General features: G+C 38.7%; 1 protein-coding gene across 1 annotated transcript in view; it reads right to left on the bottom strand.

Moving 5' to 3' along the window:
• Nucleotides 1–23,748, bottom strand: part of LOC135558331 (acetyl-coenzyme A synthetase, cytoplasmic-like) — a 52,628-nt gene that overhangs the window by 3,155 nt on the left and 25,725 nt on the right. Inside the window, exons 9-17 of the mRNA XM_064992070.1 lie at nucleotides 22,820–22,990; nucleotides 20,918–21,051; nucleotides 16,548–16,680; nucleotides 15,172–15,228; nucleotides 14,888–14,968; nucleotides 6,927–7,035; nucleotides 934–1,002; nucleotides 416–592; nucleotides 97–171 (exon numbers count right to left, since the gene is read on the bottom strand). Coding sequence (XP_064848142.1) covers nucleotides 97–171; nucleotides 416–592; nucleotides 934–1,002; nucleotides 6,927–7,035; nucleotides 14,888–14,968; nucleotides 15,172–15,228; nucleotides 16,548–16,680; nucleotides 20,918–21,051; nucleotides 22,820–22,990 — 1,006 coding nt within the window. The remainder of the gene's footprint in view (nucleotides 1–96; nucleotides 172–415; nucleotides 593–933; nucleotides 1,003–6,926; nucleotides 7,036–14,887; nucleotides 14,969–15,171; nucleotides 15,229–16,547; nucleotides 16,681–20,917; nucleotides 21,052–22,819; nucleotides 22,991–23,748) is intronic.

Genomic DNA, 23,748 nt, shown 5'->3' with positions numbered 1-23,748 from the left:
GGTTAAACATAAATAAAAACATTAAATAAATAAATAAATGTATTATAAAATTTCTGTAAAAGTCCAATCATCATGTGATGTAAACAGTGTACCTACCAGAACGTGTTTTAGGAAGTCCAGGAGCGTTCTGGATGAAGTCTGGAGTGGCGATCGGACCAATCTTCTCTCTCACTGACAAGACATAAGAACATTTAAAAAAACGTTTTAATGTGAAATATTATACCATCAGGAAAGAAAACCCTCTGGTGGTCCGGAGAATGTATCTGATAGACATGATCTCATAGCCAGATGCCATAACCTCGCTTTCCTTCTACAAGGACAAACCTGGAGTTCAAGGCAATAACAAACATAGATTTGACAATTTTTATTCCTGTTTTTTTCTTCTTCTAGATTTTCCTTCGTCTGAAAACCCTACCTTGCCTCTTGAGTTCGTCCACCAGAGTGCGGTTGAATTCTCTGCAGTCCTTCAGAGTAACGAAACAGTAGAGACACTCCCCCTTGACCGTGTGGGGTCTGCTGACCACTGCAGCTTCGGCCACCGCTCCATGCTCTGTTAGAGCGGACTCTATCTCCGCTGTACTCAACAGGTGACCTGGAGGAAGGTTTTATTACTGACTATACAGAGTTATCACTAAATCACAATACAGGGTTATTATAACGCCGACAGAGAGAACAGCTTGGTTTATCACTAAATCAGAAACGGCACAGAACAGTGTTTGCTGGAAATTCACTGATGAGGCCTTCTGCTCCACTGGTTAAAATCAAAAGGTTAAGTAAGTCAATCACTCATCAATTAATTAATAGATCAAATGTATTTATACAACACTTTTCACAGCGACATTTATCACAAAGCGCTTTACAATAATCCAACCTACACCCCCCCCCAAAAAGCCAGCAGCACCACAGTGGAAAAACTCTGGGGGACAAAATGACCTGATACGTTGATCATGTCATCTATCCTGCCTGTGATCCAGTAGTAGCCATCTCTATCCCTCCTGCAGCCTGGGAAACAATGACTGAATTAATGATTGAATTAATAACTGAATGAATGGCTGAATGAATGAGCAATAATACTTAAGAGGCCATGTGTTATAATATAACAGTGGTTGTAGAGGATGGAACATAACAGGACAGGATCTAACAGCATCTAACAGGACAGGATCAAACAGGATGGGATCTAACAGGACAGGATCTAACAGGACAGGATCTAACAGGATCTAACAGGATGGGATCTAACAGGATCTAACAGGATGGGATCTAACAGGACAGGATCTAACAGGACAGGATCTAACAGGACAGGATCTAACAGGATCTAACAGGATGGGATCTAACAGGACAGGATCTAACAGGACAGGATCTAACAGGACAGGATCAAACAGGATGGGATCTAACAGGACAGGATCTAACAGGACAGGATCTAACAGGATCTAACAGGATGGGATCTAACAGGATCTAACAGGATGGGATCTAACAGGACAGGATCTAACAGGACAGGATCTAACAGGACAGGATCTAACAGGATCTAACAGGATGGGATCTAACAGGACAGGATCTAACAGGACAGGATCTAACAGGACAGGATCTAACAGGACAGGATCTAACAGGATAGGATCAAACAGGATCTAACAGGACAGGATCTAACAGGACAGGATCTAACAGGACAGGATCTAACAGGACAGGATCTAACAGGATCTAACAGGACAGGATCTAACAGGACAGGATCTAACAGGATGGGATCTAACAGGACAGGATCTAACAGGACAGGATCTAACAGGACAGGATCTAACAGGACAGGATCTAACAGGACAGGATCTAACAGGGTCTAACAGGACAGGATCTAACAGGATCTAACAGGATCTAACAGGATCTAACAGGATCTAACAGGACAGGATCTAACAGCATCTAACAGGACAGGATCAAACATGACGGGATCTAACAGGATCTAACAGGATCTAACAGGATCTAACAGGACAGGATCAAACAGGATGGGATCTAACATGACAGGATCTAACAGGGTCTAACAGGACAGGATCAAACAGGATCTAACAGGACAGGATCTAACAGGACAGGATCTAACAGGACAGGATCTAACAGGATCTAACAGGATCTAACAGGACAGGATCAAACAGGATGGGATCTAACATGACAGGATCTAACAGGATATGGTCTAACAGGATCTAACATGACAGGATTTAACAGGACATGATCTAACAGGGTCTAACAGGACAGGATCTATCAGGATCTAACAGGACAGGATCTAACAGGATCTAACAGGACAGGATCAAACAGGATCTAACAGGACAGGATCTAACAGGACAGGATCTAACAGGACATAATCTAACAGGATCTAACAGGACAGGATCTAACAGGATCTAACAGGATCTAACAGGACAGGATCTAACAGGACAGGATCTAACAGGACATAATCTAACAGGATCTAACAGGACAGGATCTAACAGGATCTAACAGGATCTAACAGGACAGGATCTAACAGGACAGGATCTAACAGGACAGGATCTAACAGGATCTAACAGGACAGGATCTAACAGGATCTAACAGGATAGGATCTAACAGGATCTAACAGGACAGGATCTAACAGGACAGGATCTAACAGGATCGAACAGGATCTAACAGGATCTAACGGGACAGGATCTAACAGGACAGGATCTAACAGAACAGGATCAAACAGGACAGGATCTAACAGGACAGGATCTAACAGAACAGGATCAAACAGGACAGGATCTAACAGGATCTGACAGGACAGGATCTAACAGGACAGTATCTAACAGGACAGTATCTAACAGGACAGGATCTAACAGGACAGGATCTAACAGGATCAAACAGGATCTAACAGGATCTGATCTAACAGGACAGGATCTAACAGGACAGGATCTAACAGGATAGGATATAACAGGATCTAACAGGACAGGATCTAACAGGACAGGATCAAACAGGACAGGATCTAACAGGATCTGACAGGACAGGATCTAATAGGATCTAACAGGATGGGATCTAACAGGACAGGATCTAACAGGATCTAACAGGACAGGATCTAACAGGACAGGATCTAACAGGACAGGATCTAACAGGACAGGATCTAACAGGACAGGATCTAACAGGATCTGACAGGACAGGATCTAATAGGATCTAACAGGATGGGATCTAACAGGACAGGATCTAACAGGATCTAACAGGACTGGATCTAACAGGACAGGATCTAACAGGACAGGATCTAACAGGACAGGATCTAATAGGATCTAACAGGACAGGATCTAATATGATCTAACAGGATCTAACAGGATCTAACAGGATCAAACAGGACAGGATCTAACAGGACAGGATCTAACAGAACAGGATCAAACAGGACAGGATCTAACAGGATCTGACAGGACAAGATCTAATAGGATCTAACAGGATGGGATCTAACAGGACAGGATCTAACAGGATCTAACAGGACTGGATCTAACAGGACAGGATCTAACAGGACAGGATCTAACAGGACAGGATCTAATAGGATCTAACAGGACAGGATCTAATAGGATCTAACAGGATGGGATCTAACAGGACAGGATCTAACAGGATCTAACAGGACTGGATCTAACAAGATGGGATCTAACAGGATGGGATCTAATAGGATAGGATCTAATAGGATGGGATCTAACAGGATCTAACAGGATCTAACAGGATCTAACAGGGTCTAACATGATAGGATCTACCAGGATCTAACAGGATGGGATCTAACAGGATATGATCTAACAGGATCTACCAGGATCTAACAGGATAGGATCTAACAGGATCTACCAGGATCTAACAGGATAGGATCTAACAGGATAGGATCTAACAGGATGGGATCTAACAGGACAGGATCTAACAGGACAGGATCTAACAGGACTGGATCTAACAGGATATGGTCTAACAGGATAGGATCTTATAGGATAGGATCTAATAGGATAGGATCTAACAGGATCTAACAGGATAGGATCTAACAGGATGGGATCTAATAGGATAGGATCAAAAGGGATAGGATCAAACAGGATAGGATCTAACAGGATCTAACAGGATCTAATAGGATCTAACAGGGTCTAACATGATAGGATCTAACAGGATCTAACAGGATCTAACAGGATCTAATAGGATCTAACAGGGTCTAACATGATAGGATCTACCAGGATCTAACAGGATGGGATCTAACAGGATAGGATCTAACAGGATCTACCAGGATCTAACAAGATAGGATCTAACAGGATCTACCAGGATATAACAGGATAGGATCTAACAGGATCTACCAGGATCTAACAGGATAGGATCTAACAGGATCTACCAGGATCTAACAGGATAGGATCTAACAGGATCTACCAGGATCTAACAGGACAGGATCTAACAGGACAGGATCTAACAGAACAGGATCAAACAGGACAGGATCTAACAGGACAGGATCTAACAGGATCTGACAGGACAGGATCTAATAGGATCTAACAGGATGGGATCTAACAGGACAGGATCTAACAGGATCTAACAGGACTGGATCTAACAGGACAGGATCTAACAGGACAGGATCTAACAGGACAGGATCTAATAGGATCTAACAGGACAGGATCTAATAGGATCTAACAGGATGGGATCTAACAGGACAGGATCTAACAGGATCTAACAGGACTGGATCTAACAGGATGGGATCTAACAGGATGGGATCTAATAGGATAGGATCTAATAGGATAGGATCTAACAGGATCTAACAGGATCTAACAGGATCTAACAGGGTCTAACATGATAGGATCTACCAGGATCTAACAGGATGGGATCTAACAGGATATGATCTAACAGGATCTACCAGGATCTAACAGGATAGGATCTAACAGGATCTACCAGGATCTAACAGGATAGGATCTAACAGGATAGGATCTAACAGGATGGGATCTAACAGGACAGGATCTAACAGGACTGGATCTAACAGGATATGGTCTAACAGGATAGGATCTTATAGGATAGGATCTAATAGGATAGGATCTAACAGGATCTAACAGGATAGGATCTAACAGGATGGGATCTAATAGGATAGGATCAAAAGGGATAGGATCAAACAGGATAGGATCTAACAGGATCTAACAGGATCTAATAGGATCTAACAGGGTCTAACATGATAGGATCTACCAGGATCTAACAGGATAGGATCTAACAGGATCTACCAGGATCTAACAGGATAGGATCTAACAGGATAGGATCTAACAGGATGGGATCTAACAGGACAGGATCTAACAGGACTGGATCTAACAGGATATGGTCTAACAGGATAGGATCTTATAGGATAGGATCTAATAGGATAGGATCTAACAGGATCTAACAGGATAGGATCTAACAGGATGGGATCTAATAGGATAGGATCAAAAGGGATAGGATCAAACAGGATAGGATCTAACAGGATCTAACAGGACAGGATCTAACAGGACAGGATCTAACAGGATCTAACAGGACAGGATCTAACAGGACAGGATCTAACAGGATCTAACAGGACAGGATCTAACAGGATCTGATCTAACAGGACAGGATCTAACAGGATAGGATCTAACAGGATATGGTCTAGCAGGACAGGATCTAGCAGGACAGGATCTAATAGGATCTAACAGGGTCTAACATGATAGGACCTACCAGGATCTAACAGGATCTAACAGGATCTAATAGGATCTAACAGGGTCTAACATGATAGGATCTACCAGGATCTAACAGGATGGGATCTAACAGGATAGGATCTAACAGGATCTACCAGGATCTAACAAGATAGGATCTAACAGGATCTACCAGGATATAACAGGATAGGATCTAACAGGATCTACCAGGATCTAACAGGATAGGATCTAACAGGATCTACCAGGATCTAACAGGATAGGATCTAACAGGACAGTATCTAACAGGACAGTATCTAACAGGACAGGATCTAACAGGACAGGATCTAACAGGATCTAACAGGACAGGATCTAACAGGACAGGATCTAACAGGATCTAACAGGACAGGATCTAACAGGACAGGATCTAACAGGATCTAACAGGACAGGATCTAACAGGATCTGATCTAACAGGACAGGATCTAACAGGATAGGATCTAACAGGATATGGTCTAGCAGGACAGGATCTAGCAGGACAGGATCTAACAGGATCTAACAGGACAGGATCTAACAGGATCTAACAGGACAGGATCTAACAGGACAGGATCTAACAGGACAGGATCTAACAGGATGGGATCTAACAGGACAGGATCTAACAGGACAGGATCTAACAGGACAGGATCTAACAGGACAGGATCTAACAGGATGGGATCTAACAGGACAGGATCTAACAGGATAGGATCTAACAGGACAGGATCTAACAGGATGGGATCTAATAGGATAGGATCTAACAGGACAGGATCTAACAGGATGGGATCTAACAGGACAGGATCTAACAGGATAGGATCTAACAGGACAGGATCTAACAGGATGGGATCTAATAGGATAGGATCTAACAGGATCTAACAGGATAGGATCTAACAGGATGGGATCTAATAGGATAGGATCTAACAGGATAGGATCTAACAGGATCTAACAGGATCTAACAGGATGGGATCTAATAGGATAGGATCTAACAGGACAGGATCTAACAGGATGGGATCTAACAGGATAGGATCAAACAGGATATGGTCTAACAGGATGGGAATTCCAAACCACCCAGTGTATAATGAATTAATTAAGTACCACGTTAGCATTAAGTAAAAACATTTTTTTTTACTATTTAACCTTTATTTAACTAGGCAAGTCAGTGAAGAACAAATTCTTATTTACAATGGTCGCTATCACAATGTAATTGTGGTTGTCTTTGAATATGATTCATCTAATGTAATCAAAAATGAATCAATCACAGAATGTTGTAACAAAAAAAAGGGTTGAATGTCTTACCATCTCCGGTCACGTAAAAACCTGGGAATTTCTTGAAGTATGTGTTCTCAAAGCGTTCCTGGTTTCCGTACACGGTGCGCATGATACCAGGCCAGGGCTGCCGGAATACCTGCAACCACATACAAATCTGATTTTAGTAAACCACATTGTGTGCCAAATATATCCAAATCTGATTTTAGTAAACCACATTGTGGGCCAAATATATCCAAATCTAATTTTAGTAAACCACATTGTGGGCCAAATATATCGAAATCTGATTTTAGTAAACCACATTGTGGGCCAAATATATCCAAATCTGATTTTAGTAAACCACATTGTGGGCCAAATATATCCAAATTTGATTTTAGTAAACCACAATGTGGGCCAAATATATCCAAATCTGATTTTAGTAAACCACATTATTGGCCAAATATATCCAAATCTGATTTTAGTAAACCACATTGTGGGCCAAATATATCCAAATCTGATTTTAGTAAACCACATTGTGGGCCAAATATATCCAAATCTGATTTTAGTAAACCACATTGTGGGCCAAATATATCCAAATCTGATTTTAGTAAATTACATTGTAGGCCAAATATATCCAAATCTGATTTTAGCAAACCACATTGTGGGCCACATTGATCATGACGGATTTGATGAATATCCACTTTATTAGCTCTCATTTGTTGAATGTGCGCCAATTCGGCATACTTCTATCCTCCACTGTCAGCGAATCATTGACCTCCGTACCGCATCTATTACAGACCATGGCACTAAGTTTAGACATATTACGGTAATATTACTACCTGTACAAAATGAAATACCTGCAACAACATTACAGACCATGGCTCTTAGTTTAGACATATTACGGTAATATTACTACCTGTAGATAAGGAAACACATGACACCGATTGCTCTCAGTTTATAAATATTTCAGTAAAAAGCCTATAGGAAACACATGAATTAAAGACAGCGAGAGAGTATTTAAAAAACATCTAAATTGTATTAACCTTGTACTTGACTGGGTTGTATCATAGACTGTATGCTGATAAACTGTTACTGACCAGATAGTATAGTGTTATAATACTGACCAGATAGTATAGTGTTACTGACCAGATAGTATAGTGTTATAATACTGACCAGATAGTATAGTGTTATATTACTGACCAGGTAGTATAGTGTTATAATACTGACCAGATAGTATAGTGTTACTGACCAGATAGTATAGTGTTATAATACTGACCAGATAGTATAGTGTTATATTACTGACCAGGTAGTATAGTGTTATAATACTGACCAGATAGTATAGTGTTATAATACTGACCAGATAGTATAGTGTTACTGACCAGATAGTATAGTGTTATAATACTGACCAGATAGTATAGTGTTACTGACCAGATAGTATAGTGTTATAATACTGACCAGATAGTATAGTGTTACTGACCAGATAGTATAGTGTTACTGACCAGATAGTATAGTGTTATATTACTGACCAGATAGTATAGTGTTATAATACTGACCAGATAGTATAGTGTTATAATACTGACCAGATAGTATAGTGTTATGATACTGACCAGATAGTATAGTGTTATAATACTGACCAGATAGTATAGTGTTATAATACTGACCAGATAGTATAGTGTTACTGACCAGATAGTATAGTGTTATAATACTGACCAGATAGTATAGTGTTACTGACCAGATAGTATAGTGTTATATTACTGACCAGATAGTATAGTGTTACTGACCAGATAGTATAGTGTTATAATACTGACCAGATAGTATAGTGTTATAATACTGACCAGATAGTATAGTGTTACTGACCAGATAGTATAGTGTTATAATACTGACCAGATAGTATAGTGTTATAATACTGACCAGATAGTATAGTGTTACTGACCAGATAGTATAGTGTTATATTACTGACCAGATAGTATAGTGTTACTGACCAGATAGTATAGTGTTACTGACCAGATAGTATAGTGTTACTGACCAGATAGTATAGTGTTATATTACTGACCAGATAGTATAGTGTTATAATACTGACCAGATAGTATAGTGTTATATTACTGACCAGATAGTATAGTGTTATAATACTGACCAGATAGTATAGTGTTACTGACCAGATAGTATAGTGTTATAATACTGACCAGATAGTATAGTGTTACTGACCAGATAGTATAGTGTTATATTACTGACCAGATAGTATAGTGTTATATTACTGACCAGATAGTATAGTGTTATAATACTGACCAGATAGTATAGTGTTACTGACCAGATAGTATAGTGTTATAATACTGACCAGATAGTATAGTGTTATAATACTGACCAGATAGTATAGTGTTACTGACCAGATAGTATAGTGTTATATTACTGACCAGATAGTATAGTGTTATATTACTGACCAGATAGTATAGTGTTATAATACTGACCAGATAGTATAGTGTTATATTACTGACCAGATAGCATAGTGTTATAATACTGACCAGATAGTATAGTGTTACTGACCAGATAGTATAGTGTTATAATACTGACCAGATAGTATAGTGTTACTGACCAGATAGTATAGTGTTATATTACTGACCAGATAGTATAGTGTTATAATACTGACCAGATAGTATAGTGTTATAATACTGACCAGATAGTATAGTGTTACTGACCAGATAGTATAGTGTTACTGACCAGATAGTATAGTGTTACTGACCAGATAGTATAGTGTTACTGACCAGATAGTATAGTGTTACTGACCAGATAGTATAGTGTTACTGACCAGATAGTATAGTGTTATAATACTGACCAGATAGTATAGTGTTATAATACTGACCAGATAGTATAGTGTTATATTACTGACCAGATAGTATAGTGTTATAATACTGACCAGGTAGTATAGTGTTACTGACCAGATAGTATAGTGTTATATTACTGACCAGATAGTATAGTGTTATATTACTGACCAGATAGTATAGTGTTATATTACAGATAGTATAGTTATATACTGACCAGATAGTATAGTGTTACTGACCAGATAGTATAGTGTTACTGACCAGATAGTATAGTGTTATATTACTGACCAGATAGTATAGTGTTATATTACTGACCAGATAGTATAGTGTTATATTACTGACCAGATAGTATAGTGTTATATTACTGACCAGATAGTATAGTGTTACTGACCAGATAGTATAGTGTTACTGACCAGATAGTATAGTGTTATATTACTGACCAGATAGTATAGTGTTATATTACTGACCAGATAGTATAGTGTTATAATACTGACCAGATAGTATAGTGTTATAATACTGACCAGATAGTATAGTGTTACTGACCAGATAGTATAGTGTTATAATACTGACCAGATAGTATAGTGTTACTGACCAGATAGTATAGTGTTATATTACTGACCAGATAGTATAGTGTTATAATACTGACCAGATAGTATAGTGTTATAATACTGACCAGATAGTATAGTGTTATAATACTGACCAGATAGTATAGTGTTATAATACTGACCAGATAGTATAGTGTTACTGACCAGATAGTATAGTGTTATAATACTGACCAGATAGTATAGTGTTATAATACTGACCAGATAGTATAGTGTTATAATACTGACCAGATAGTATAGTGTTACTGACCAGATAGTATAGTGTTATAATACTGACCAGATAGTATAGTGTTATAATACTGACCAGATAGTATAGTGTTATAATACTGACCAGATAGTATAGTGTTATATTACTGACCAGATAGTATAGTGTTATATTACTGACCAGATAGTATAGTGTTATATTACTGACCAGATAGTATAGTGTTATAATACTGACCAGATAGTATAGTGTTATATTACTGACCAGATAGTATAGTGTTATAATACTGACCAGATAGTATAGTGTTACTGACCAGATAGTATAGTGTTATAATACTGACCAGATAGTATAGTGTTACTGACCAGATAGTATAGTGTTATATTACTGACCAGATAGTATAGTGTTATAATACTGACCAGATAGTATAGTGTTACTGACCAGATAGTATAGTGTTATAATACTGACCAGATAGTATAGTGTTATAATACTGACCAGATAGTATAGTGTTACTGACCAGATAGTATAGTGTTACTGACCAGATAGTATAGTGTTATATTACTGACCAGATAGTATAGTGTTATATTACTGACCAGATAGTATAGTGTTATAATACTGACCAGATAGTATAGTGTTATAATACTGACCAGATAGTATAGTGTTATAATACTGACCAGATAGTATAGTGTTATATTACTGACCAGATAGTATAGTGTTACTGACCAGATAGTATAGTGTTATAATACTGACCAGATAGTATAGTGTTACTGACCAGATAGTATAGTGTTATAATACTGACCAGATAGTATAGTGTTATATTACTGACCAGATAGTATAGTGTTATATTACTGACCAGATAGTATAGTGTTATAATACTGACCAGATAGTATAGTGTTATAATACTGACCAGATAGTATAGTGTTATAATACTGACCAGATAGTATAGTGTTATAATACTGACCAGATAGTATAGTGTTACTGACCAGATAGTATAGTGTTATAATACTGACCAGATAGTATAGTGTTACTGACCAGATAGTATAGTGTTACTGACCAGATAGTATAGTGTTACTGACCAGATAGTATAGTGTTATATTACTGACCAGATAGTATAGTGTTATAATACTGACCAGATAGTATAGTGTTATATTACTGACCAGATAGTATAGTGTTACTGACCAGATAGTATAGTGTTACTGACCAGATAGTATAGTGTTATATTACTGACCAGATAGTATAGTGTTATAATACTGACCAGATAGTATAGTGTTATATTACTGACCAGATAGTATAGTGTTACTGACCAGATAGTATAGTGTTATAATACTGACCAGATAGTATAGTGTTACTGACCAGATAGTATAGTGTTATGATACTGACCAGATAGTATAGTGTTATAATACTGACCAGATAGTATAGTGTTACTGACCAGATAGTATAGTGTTACTGACCAGATAGTATAGTGTTATATTACTGACCAGATAGTATAGTGTTATAATACTGACCAGATAGTATAGTGTTATATTACTGACCAGATAGTATAGTGTTACTGACCAGATAGTATAGTGTTATAATACTGACCAGATAGTATAGTGTTATATTACTGACCAGATAGTATAGTGTTACTGACCAGATAGTATAGTGTTATAATACTGACCAGATAGTATAGTGTTATAATACTGACCAGATAGTATAGTGTTATAATACTGACCAGATAGTATAGTGTTACTGACCAGATAGTATAGTGTTATAATACTGACCAGATAGTATAGTGTTATAATACTGACCAGATAGTATAGTGTTATAATACTGACCAGATAGTATAGTGTTATATTACTGACCAGATAGTATAGTGTTATATTACTGACCAGATAGTATAGTGTTATATTACTGACCAGATAGTATAGTGTTATAATACTGACCAGATAGTATAGTGTTACTGACCAGATAGTATAGTGTTACTGACCAGATAGTATAGTGTTATATTACTGACCAGATAGTATAGTGTTATATTACTGACCAGATAGTATAGTGTTATAATACTGACCAGATAGTATAGTGTTATAATACTGACCAGATAGTATAGTGTTACTGACCAGATAGTATAGTGTTATATTACTGACCAGATAGTATAGTGTTACTGACCAGATAGTATAGTGTTATAATACTGACCAGATAGTATAGTGTTACTGACCAGATAGTATAGTGTTATATTACTGACCAGATAGTATAGTGTTACTGACCAGATAGTATAGTGTTATAATACTGACCAGATAGTATAGTGTTATAATACTGACCAGATAGTATAGTGTTATATTACTGACCAGATAGCATAGTGTTACTGACCAGATAGTATAGTGTTATATTACTGACCAGATAGTATAGTGTTATAATACTGACCAGATAGTATAGTGTTATATTACTGACCAGATAGTATAGTGTTACTGACCAGATAGTATAGTGTTATATTACTGACCAGATAGTATAGTGTTATATTACTGACCAGATAGTATAGTGTTATAATACTGACCAGATAGTATAGTGTTATAATACTGACCAGATAGTATAGTGTTACTGACCAGATAGTATAGTGTTATATTACTGACCAGATAGTATAGTGTTATATTACTGACCAGATAGTATAGTGTTACTGACCAGATAGTATAGTGTTATATTACTGACCAGATAGTATATTACTGACCAGATAGTATAGTGTTACTGACCAGATAGTATAGTGTTATAATACTGACCAGATAGTATAGTGTTACTGACCAGATAGTATAGTGTTATAATACTGACCAGATAGTATAGTGTTACTGACCAGATAGTATAGTGTTATAATACTGACCAGATAGTATAGTGTTATATTACTGACCAGATAGTATAGTGTTATATTACTGACCAGATAGTATAGTGTTATAATACTGACCAGATAGTATAGTGTTATATTACTGACCAGATAGTATAGTGTTATATTACTGACCAGATAGTATAGTGTTATATTACTGACCAGATAGTATAGTGTTATATTACTGACCAGATAGTATAGTGTTATAATACTGACCAGATAGTATAGTGTTACTGACCAGATAGTATAGTGTTATATTACTGACCAGATAGTATAGTGTTATAATACTGACCAGATAGTATAGTGTTACTGACCAGATAGTATAGTGTTACTGACCAGATAGTATAGTGTTACTGACCAGATAGTATAGTGTTACTGACCAGATAGTATAGTGTTATAATACTGACCAGATAGTATAGTGTTATAATACTGACCAGATAGTATAGTGTTACTGACCAGATAGTATAGTGTTATATTACTGACCAGATAGTATAGTGTTATAATACTGACCAGATAGTATAGTGTTATAATACTGACCAGATAGTATAGTGTTACTGACCAGATAGTATAGTGTTATATTACTGACCAGATAGTATAGTGTTACTGACCAGATAGTATAGTGTTATAATACTGACCAGATAGTATAGTGTTATATTACTGACCAGATAGTATAGTGTTATATTACTGACCAGATAGTATAGTGTTATAATACTGACCAGATAGTATAGTGTTATAATACTGACCAGATAGTATAGTGTTACTGACCAGATAGTATAGTGTTACTGACCAGATAGTATAGTGTTATAATACTGACCAGATAGTATAGTGTTATAATACTGACCAGATAGTATAGTGTTACTGACCAGATAGTATAGTGTTATAATACTGACCAGATAGTATAGTGTTATATTACTGACCAGATAGTATAGTGTTATAATACTGACCAGATAGTATAGTGTTATAATACTGACCAGATAGTATAGTGTTACTGACCAGATAGTATAGTGTTACTGACCAGATAGTATAGTGTTATAATACTGACCAGATAGTATAGTGTTACTGACCAGATAGTATAGTGTTATAATACTGACCAGATAGTATAGTGTTATAATACTGACCAGATAGTATAGTGTTATAATACTGACCAGATAGTATAGTGTTATAATACTGACCAGATAGTATAGTGTTATAATACTGACCAGATAGTATAGTGTTATAATACTGACCAGATAGTATAGTGTTACTGACCAGATAGTATAGTGTTATAATACTGACCAGATAGTATAGTGTTATAATACTGACCAGATAGTATAGTGTTACTGACCAGATAGTATAGTGTTACTGACCAGATAGTATAGTGTTATAATACTGACCAGATAGTATAGTGTTACTGACCAGATAGTATAGTGTTACTGACCAGATAGTATAGTGTTATATTACTGACCAGATAGTATAGTGTTACTGACCAGATAGTATAGTGTTATAATACTGACCAGATAGTATAGTGTTATAATACTGACCAGATAGTATAGTGTTATATTACTGACCAGATAGCCCTCTGCCTCTCCCTCCAGTTCCTCTCCATGCTCATTCAGTATGGTGGGATCCACTCCGAAGAAAGGAAAGGTCTGGAACATCAGACAGACCCAGAGATTAGATAAACAGATGGGGGTGTTCATCATTACCCCGGTGAAGGTTTTCATTAAATACTACACGCTTTTCAATAACAACACAGCCTTTCCGTGGAACAAACATCTCCTTATTACAGATCACAACCAACACATGAAATGAGTTGTAAATCTTAACGCAAAATATTCCTTTAGGGCCTTACAGCTGATCCAGGTTTCAGAGGAGTAGCAGCAGGAAGTGGCGTCAGAACGTGTCCACCCTGGAAGACAACAACACATCATGACTGCAATATGACAAACACAACCAGGTGACTTACCTGAGTACCAAAATGAACAGCGAAATCCAAATTGGCAGAGACTTCCACTATGGGTCGTATGTACTAGATACACATGGTATACACTGTCCAACTAAATGGTTACTTGCAGGCTCCTTCTCAACAATACAACCACAATAAGAAATAATACAATATAAGAATTGGAAAAGAAAGTTAATGGTAATATAATATAATAAACATTTTAGCATCAATACAATACAGGAAGGCAGCATTTGTAGTCCAGCATTTACATGTGTTTTGTGGAAGGGAGATGGGGGGACAAGTGTATACATTGAGCAGAATCAGAGCAGGTTATCAGTCCAGTTCAAGTGTTCAGCAGTCTGATGGCTTGTAGACAAAAACTGTCTCTGAGCCTGTTGGTATCAGACCTCATGCTCTGATACAGTCTGATGGCTTGTAGATAGAAACTGTCTCTGAGCCTGTTGGTATCAGACCTCATGCTCTGATACAGTCTGATGGCTTGTAGATAGAAACTGTCTCTGAGCCTGTTGGTATCAGACCTCATGCTCTGATACAGTCTGATGGCTTGTAGATAGAAACTGTCTCTGAACCTGTTGGTATCAGACCTCATGCTCCGATACCGTCTACCCGATGGTAAGGGAGTGAACAGCTCGTGGCTGGGGGGGATGTGGGGGTCCTTGGTGATGGGATGTGGGGAGTCCTTGGTGATGAGATGTGGGGAGTCCTTGGTGATGGGATGTGGGGTCCTTGGTGATGGGATGTGGGGTCCTTGGTGATGAGATGTGGGGTCCTTGGTGATGGGATGTGGAGTCCTTGGTGATGGGATGTGGGGTCCTTGGTATTGGGATGTGGGGTCCTTGGTATTGGGATGTGGGGTCCTTGGTGATGGGATGTGGGGTCCTATGTGATGGGATGTGGGGTCCTTGGTGATGGGATGTGGAGTCCTTGGTGATGAGATGTGGGGTCCTTGGTGATGGGATGTGGAGTCCTTGGTGATGAGATGTGGGGACCTTGGTGATGGGATGTGGGGTCCTTAGTGATGGGATGTGTGGGATCCTTGGTGATGGGATGTGGGGTCCTTGGTGATGGGATGTGTGGGGTCCTTGGTCACACACACACACACAGTCACACACACACACCGTCACAGACACACACACACTCACACAGAAACACACACACACAAACGCAGTCACACACACACACAGTCACAGACACACTCACACAGAAACACACACACACACACACAGAAACACACACAGTCACAGACACACTCACACACTCACGGTCTCAGTCTGCCAGAAGGTGTCCACGACGGGACATCTCTTCTGACCAACAACCTCATAGTACCAATGCCACGCCTCCGGGTTGATGGGCTCGCCTACAGTTCCCAGGATCCTCAGCGATGACAGGTCGTATCTGCAGAAAGTGACAGGGTTAGAGAGTAAAGGGGTGAGTTCGACAATGCAGTTGAGACTGATCAAGAAATCCCCTTGCATCATAAATAACTACTCAATATCATTTGTAAATCAGTCAGTCACAATTGGCCCATGATACATTCCATTGATGAAGGGGAGTGGTCCATGATGAAGGGGAGTGGTCCATGATGACGGGGAGTGGTCCATGATGACGGCGAGTGGTCCCATGATGACGGGGAGTGGTCCATGTTGATGGGGAGTGGTCCATGATGATGGGGAGTGGTCCATGATGATGGGGAGTGGTCCATGATGATGGGGAGTGGTCCATGTTGATGGGGAGTGGTCCATGTTGATGGGGAGTGGTCCATGTTGATGGGGAGTGGTCCATGATGATGGGGAGTGGTCCATGATGATGGGGAGTGGTCCATGTTGATGGGGAGTGGTCCATGGTGATGGGATGTGTGGGGTCCTTGGTGATGGGATGTGGAGTCCTTGGTGATGGGATGTGGAGTCCTTGGTGATGGGATGTGGGGTCCTTGGTGATGGGATGTGGGGTCCTTGTTGTGGAGGGTCCTTGGTGATGGGATGTGGGGTCCTTGTTGTGGAGGGTCCTTGGTGATGGGATGTGGGGTCCTTGTTGTGGAGGGTCCTTGATGATGGGATGTGGGGTCCTTGGTGATGGGATGTGGGGTCCTTGGTGTGGAGGGTCCTTGGTGATGGGATGTGGGGTCCTTGTTGTGGAGGGTCCTTGGTGATGGGGTGTGGGGTCCTTGTTGTGGAGGGTCCTTGGTGATGGGATGTGGGGTCCTTGTTGTGGAGGGTCCTTGGTGATGGGATGTGGGGTCCTTGTTGTGGAGGGTCCTTGGTGATGGGATGTGGGGTCCTTGTTGTGGAGGGTCCTTGGTGATGGGATGTGGGGTCCTTGTTGTGGAGGGTCCTTGGTGATGGGATGTGGGGTCCTTGTTGTGGAGGGTCCTTGGTGATGGGATGTGGGGTCCTTGTTGTGGAGGGTCCTTGGTGATGGGATGTGGGGTCCTGGTTGTGGAGGGTCCTTGGTGATGGGATGTGGGGTCCTTGTTGTGGAGGGTCCTTGGTGATGGGATGTGGGGTCCTTGTTGTGGAGGGTCCTTGGTGATGGAATGTGGAGGGTCCTTGATGATGGGGACTTTATTACTGCTGCTTTATTACTGCTGCTTTATTACTGCTGCTTTATTACTGCTTTATTACTGCTGCATTATTACTGCTTTATTACTGCTGCTTTATTACTGCTGCTTTATTACTGCTGGTTTATTACTGTTTTATTACTGCTGCTTTATTACTGCTGCTTTATTACTGTTTTATTACTGTTTTATTACTGCTGCTTTATTAATGCTGCTTTATTACTGCTGCTTTATTACTGCTGCTTTAATACTGCTGCTTTATTACTGCTGCTTTAATACTGCTGCTTTATTACTGCTGCTTTATTACTGCTTTATTACTGCTGCTTGATTACTGCTGCTTTATTACTGCTTTATTACTGCTGCTTTATTACTGCTTTATTACTGCTGTTTTTATTACTGCTGCTTTATTACTGCTGCTTTATTACTGTTTTATTACTGTTTTATTACTGCTGCTTTATTACTGCTGCTTTATTACTGTTTTATTACTGTTTTATTACTGCTGCTTTATTACTGCTGCTTTAATACTGCTGCTTTATTACTGCTTTATTACTGCTGCTTTATTACTGCTTTATTACTGCTGCTTTATTACTGCTGCTTTATTACTGCTTTATTACTGCTGCTTTATTACTGCTTTATTACTGCTGTTTTATTACTGCTGCTTTATTACTGCTGCTTTATTACTGTTTTATTACTGTTTTATTACTGCTGCTTTATTACTGCTGCTTTATTACTGCTGCTTTATTACTGTTTTATTACTGTTTTATTACTGCTGCTTTATTACTGCTGCTTTATTACTGCTGCTTTATTACTGTTTTATTACTGTTTTATTACTGCTGCTTTATTACTGCTGCTTTATTACTGCTGTTTCATTACTGCTGCTTTATCACTGCTGCTTTATTACTGCTGCTTTATTACTGCTGTTTTATTACTGCTGCTTTATTACTGCTGCTTTATTACTGCTGCTTTATTACTGCTGCTTTATCACTGCTTTATTAATACTGCTTTTTTACTGCTGCTTTATTACTGCTTTATTAATACTGCTTTATTACTGCTGCTTTATTAATACTGCCTTTTACTGCTGCTTTATTACTGCTGCTTTATTACTGCTTTATTGCTGCTCCTTTATTACTGCTGCTAAATTACTGCTTTATTACTGCTTTATTACTGCTGCTTTAATACTGCTGCTTTATTACTGCTTTATTACTGCTGCTTTAATACTGCTGCTTTATTACTGCTTTATGACTGCTGCTTTATGACTGCTGCTTTATTACTGCTGCTTTATTACTGCTGCTTTATTACTGTTTTATTAGTGCTGCTTTATTACTGCTTTATTACTGCTGCTTTATTATTTCTGCTTTATTACTGCTTTATTGCTGCTGCTTTATTACTGCTTTATTGCTGCTGCTTTATTACTGCTGCTTTATTACTGCTGCTTTATTACTGCTTTATTACTGCTTTATTGCTGCTTTATTACTGTAGCTTTATTACTGCTGCTTTATTACTGCTGCTTTATTACTGCCATATTACTGTTTTATTACTGCTTTATTACTGCTGCTTTATTACTGCTGCTTTATTACTGTTTTATTACGGCTGCTTTATGACTGCTTTATGACTGCTGCTTTATTACTGCTTTATAACTGTTTTATTACTGCTGCTTTATTACTGCTTTATTACTGCTTTATTACTGCTGCTTTATTACTGCCATATTACTGTTTTATTACTGCTTTATTACTGCTGCTTTATTACTGCTGCTTTATTACTGTTTTATTATGGCTGCTTTATGACTGCTTTATGACTGCTGCTTTATTACTGCTTTATTACTGTTTTATTACTGCTGTGTTATTACTGCTTTATTACTGCTGCTTTATTACTGCTGCTTTATTACTGCTGCTTTATTACTGCTTTAATACTGCTGATTTATTACTGCTTTATTACTGCTTTATTACTGCTGCTTTATTGCTGCTTTATTACTGCTGCTTTATTACTGCTTTATTACTGCTGCTTTATTACTGCTGCTTTATTACTGCTTTATTACTGCTTTATTACTGCTTTATTACTGCTGCTTTATTACTGCTGCTTTATTACTGCTTTATTACTGCTGCTTTATTACTGCTGCTTTATTACTGCTTTCTTACTGCTTTCTTACTGCTGCTTTATTACTGCTTTATTACTGCTTTATTACTGCTGCTTTATTGCTGCTTTATTGCTGCTTTATTACTGCTGCTTTATTACTGTTTATTACTGCTTTATTACTGCTGCTTTATTACTGCTGCTTTATTACTGCTGCTTTATTACTGCTTTAATACTGCTGCTTTATTACTGCTTTATTACTGCTGCTTTATTGCTGCTGCTTTATTACTGCTGCATTATTACTGCTTTATTATTGCTGCCTTATTACTGATGTTTTATTACTGTTTTATTACTGCTGCTTTATTGCTGTTTTATTACTGCTGCTTTATTACTGCTTTATTACTGCTGCTTTATTACTGCTGCTTTATTACTGCTTTATTACTGCTTTATTACTACTGCTTTATTACTGCTGCTTTATTACTGCTGCTTTATTACTGCTTTATTACTGCTGCTTTATTACTGCTGCTTTATTACTGCTTTATTACTGCTTTATTACTGCTGCTTTATTGCTGTTTTATTACTGCTTTATTACTGCTTTATTACTACTGCTTTATTACAGCTGCTTTATTACTGCTTTAATACTGCTGCTTTATTACTGCTTTATTACTGCTGCTTTATTACTGCTGCTTTATTACTGCTTTATTACTGCTTTATTACTGCTTTATTAGTGTTTTATTACTGCTTTATTACTACTTTATTAGTGTTTTATTACTGCTTTATTACTGCTTTATTACTGCTTTATTACTGCTTTATTACTGCTGCTTTATTACTGTGGTTTAGATCAGTGCTCATCTTCTGACAGTTGGCTGAGTTTCCACATTTTAGACCATTCCATTGTTCCTGAAGTTAAATAACCACCCACTCTGCGCAGTGGGTGATGCCAAATGAACACGCCCACCGTGAGAAGACATAGCATGCGGATGGTGTGTGCGTTTGTGTGTCTCTTACTTTTGTAGTGGCTCTTTCCCGTACTTCATCAGAAGGCGTATGGCTGTGGGAGCTGTGTAGAACTTGGTCACTCTGTACTTCTCAATCACCTCCCAGAAACGCCCAACGTGAGGGTGAACTGGAATACCCTCGAACTGGAGAACACAAACAGTAATCAGATGGATTATTTTACAGAACATGACATAACATGACATATCTGTCTTCAGGACTGCAGACATATACAATGCAGGCATATATAATGCAGACATATATAATGCAGACATGTATGTTCTGCTGACCATTTCAACTGACCAGTTCTATACCAGTTCTAGTGACCAGCTCTATACCAGTTCTACTGACCAGTTCTACTAACTATTTCTATACCAGTTCTACTGAACAGATCTACTGACCAGTTCTATACCAGATCTAGTGTCCAGCTCTATACCAGTTCTACTGACCATTTCTATACCAGTTCTACTGACCAGTTCTATACCAGTTCTAGTGACCAGCTCTATACCAGTTCTACTGACCATTTCTATACCAGTTCTTTACCAGTTCTAGTGACCAGTTCTATACCAGTTCTACTGACCAATTCTATACCAGTTCTATACCAGTTCAACTGACCAGTTCTACTGACCAGTTCTACTAACCAGCTCTATACCAGTTCTACTGATCAGTTCTACACCAGTTCTATACCAGTTCTACTAACCAGCTCTATACCAGTTCTACTGACCAGTTCTATACCAGTTCTACTGACCAGTTCTATACCAGTTCTACTGACCAGTTCTATATACCAGTTTTACACCAGTTCTATACCAGTTCTACTGACCAGTTCTATACCAGATCTACTGACCAGTTCTATACCAGTTCAACTGACCAATTCTATACCAGTTCTACTGACCATTTCTACTGACCAGTCCTACTGACCAGTTCTATACCAGTTCTAGTGACCAGTTCTAGACCAGTTCTATACCAATTCTACTGACCAGTTCTATACCAGTTCTACTGACCAGTTCTATACCAGTTCTATACCAGTTCTACTGACCAGTTCTATACCAGTTCTACTGACCAGTTCTATACCAGTTCTACTGACCAGTTCTATACCAGTTCTACTGACCATTTCTACTGACCAGTCCTACTGACCAGTTCTATACCAGTTCTAGTGACCAGTTCTACACCAGTTCTATACCAATTCTACTGACCAGTTCTATACCAGTTCTACTGACCAGTTCTATACCAGTTCTACTGACCAGTTCTATACCAGTTCTACTGACCAGTTCTATACAAGTTCTACTGACCAGTTCTATACCAGTTCTATACCAGTTCTACTGACCAGTTCTATACCAGTTCTACTGACCAGTTCTATACCAGTTCTACTGACCAGTTCTATACCAGTTCTACTGACCAGTTCTATACCAGTTCTACTGACCAGTTATATACCAGTTCTATACCAGTTCTACTGACCAGTTCTATACCAGTTCTATACCAGTTCTACTGACCAGTTCTATACCAGTTCTACTGACCAGTTCTAAACCAGTTCTACTGACCAGTTCTATACCAGTTCTACTGACCAGTTCTATACCAGTTCTATACCAGTTCTACTGACCAGTTCTATACCAGTTCTACTGACCAGTTCTATACCAGTTCTATACCAGTTCTATACCAGTTCTACTGACCAGTTCTATACCAGTTCTATACCAGTTCTACTGACCAGTTCTATACCAGTTCTATACCAGTTCTACACCAGTTCTACTGACCAGTTCTATACCAGTTCTATACCAGTTCTACTGACTAGTTCTATACCAGTTCTACTGACCAGTTCTATACCAGTTCTATACCAGTTCTACTGACCAGTTCTACACCAGTTCTACTGACCAGTTCTATACCAGTTCTACTGACCAGTTCTATACCAGTTCTACTGACCAGTACGCTGGTAGCCCCGTTGGCCAGGGGTCCATAGGTGATGTAGGAGTGCCCGGTGATCCATCCTATATCTGCGGTACACCAGTACACATCGTCTGGCTGGTGGTCAAACACATACTTAAAGGTCAGAGAGGTGTAGAGCAGGTAGCCTGCTACCGTGTGGAGGACACCCTGTAGGGGAGGAAGACACAGGGTTAACACACACACACACACACACACACACACACACACACACACACACACGCATTTAGAAACACACACTTAAAACAAAAAGGGTTAACACAGGACCACACACACACACACACAAACACACACACACACACACACACACACACACGCTTAGAAACACACACTTACAACACAAAGGGTTAACACACACACACACACACACACACACACACACACACACACACACACACACACACACACACACACACACACACGCATTTAGAAACACACACTTAAAACAAAAAGGGTTAACACAGGACACACACACACACACACAAACACACACACACACACACACACACACACACGTTTAGAAACACACACTTAAAACACAAAGGGTTAACACACACACACAAACACACACACACACACACACACACACACACACACACACACACACACTTAGAAACACACACTTAAAACACAAAGGGTTAACACACACACACACACACACACACGTTTAGAAACACACACTTAAAACACAAAGGGTTAACACACACACACACACACACACACGTTTAGAAACACACACTTAAAACACAAAGGGTTAACACACACACACACACACACACACACGTTTAGAAACACACACTTAAAACACAAAGGGTTAACACAGGACCACACCCAGTGAGCAGTAGACATTCCCAAACTGCCAGGCAGTGTGATCAGGTCGTTACATGTTTGTATAATTGTTGTATGTG

This window comes from Oncorhynchus masou, chromosome 17 (assembly GCF_036934945.1).
Source record: "Oncorhynchus masou masou isolate Uvic2021 chromosome 17, UVic_Omas_1.1, whole genome shotgun sequence".
Lineage (NCBI taxonomy): Eukaryota > Metazoa > Chordata > Actinopteri > Salmoniformes > Salmonidae > Oncorhynchus > Oncorhynchus masou.
This window is presented reverse-complemented; position numbering and strand designations above follow the sequence as displayed.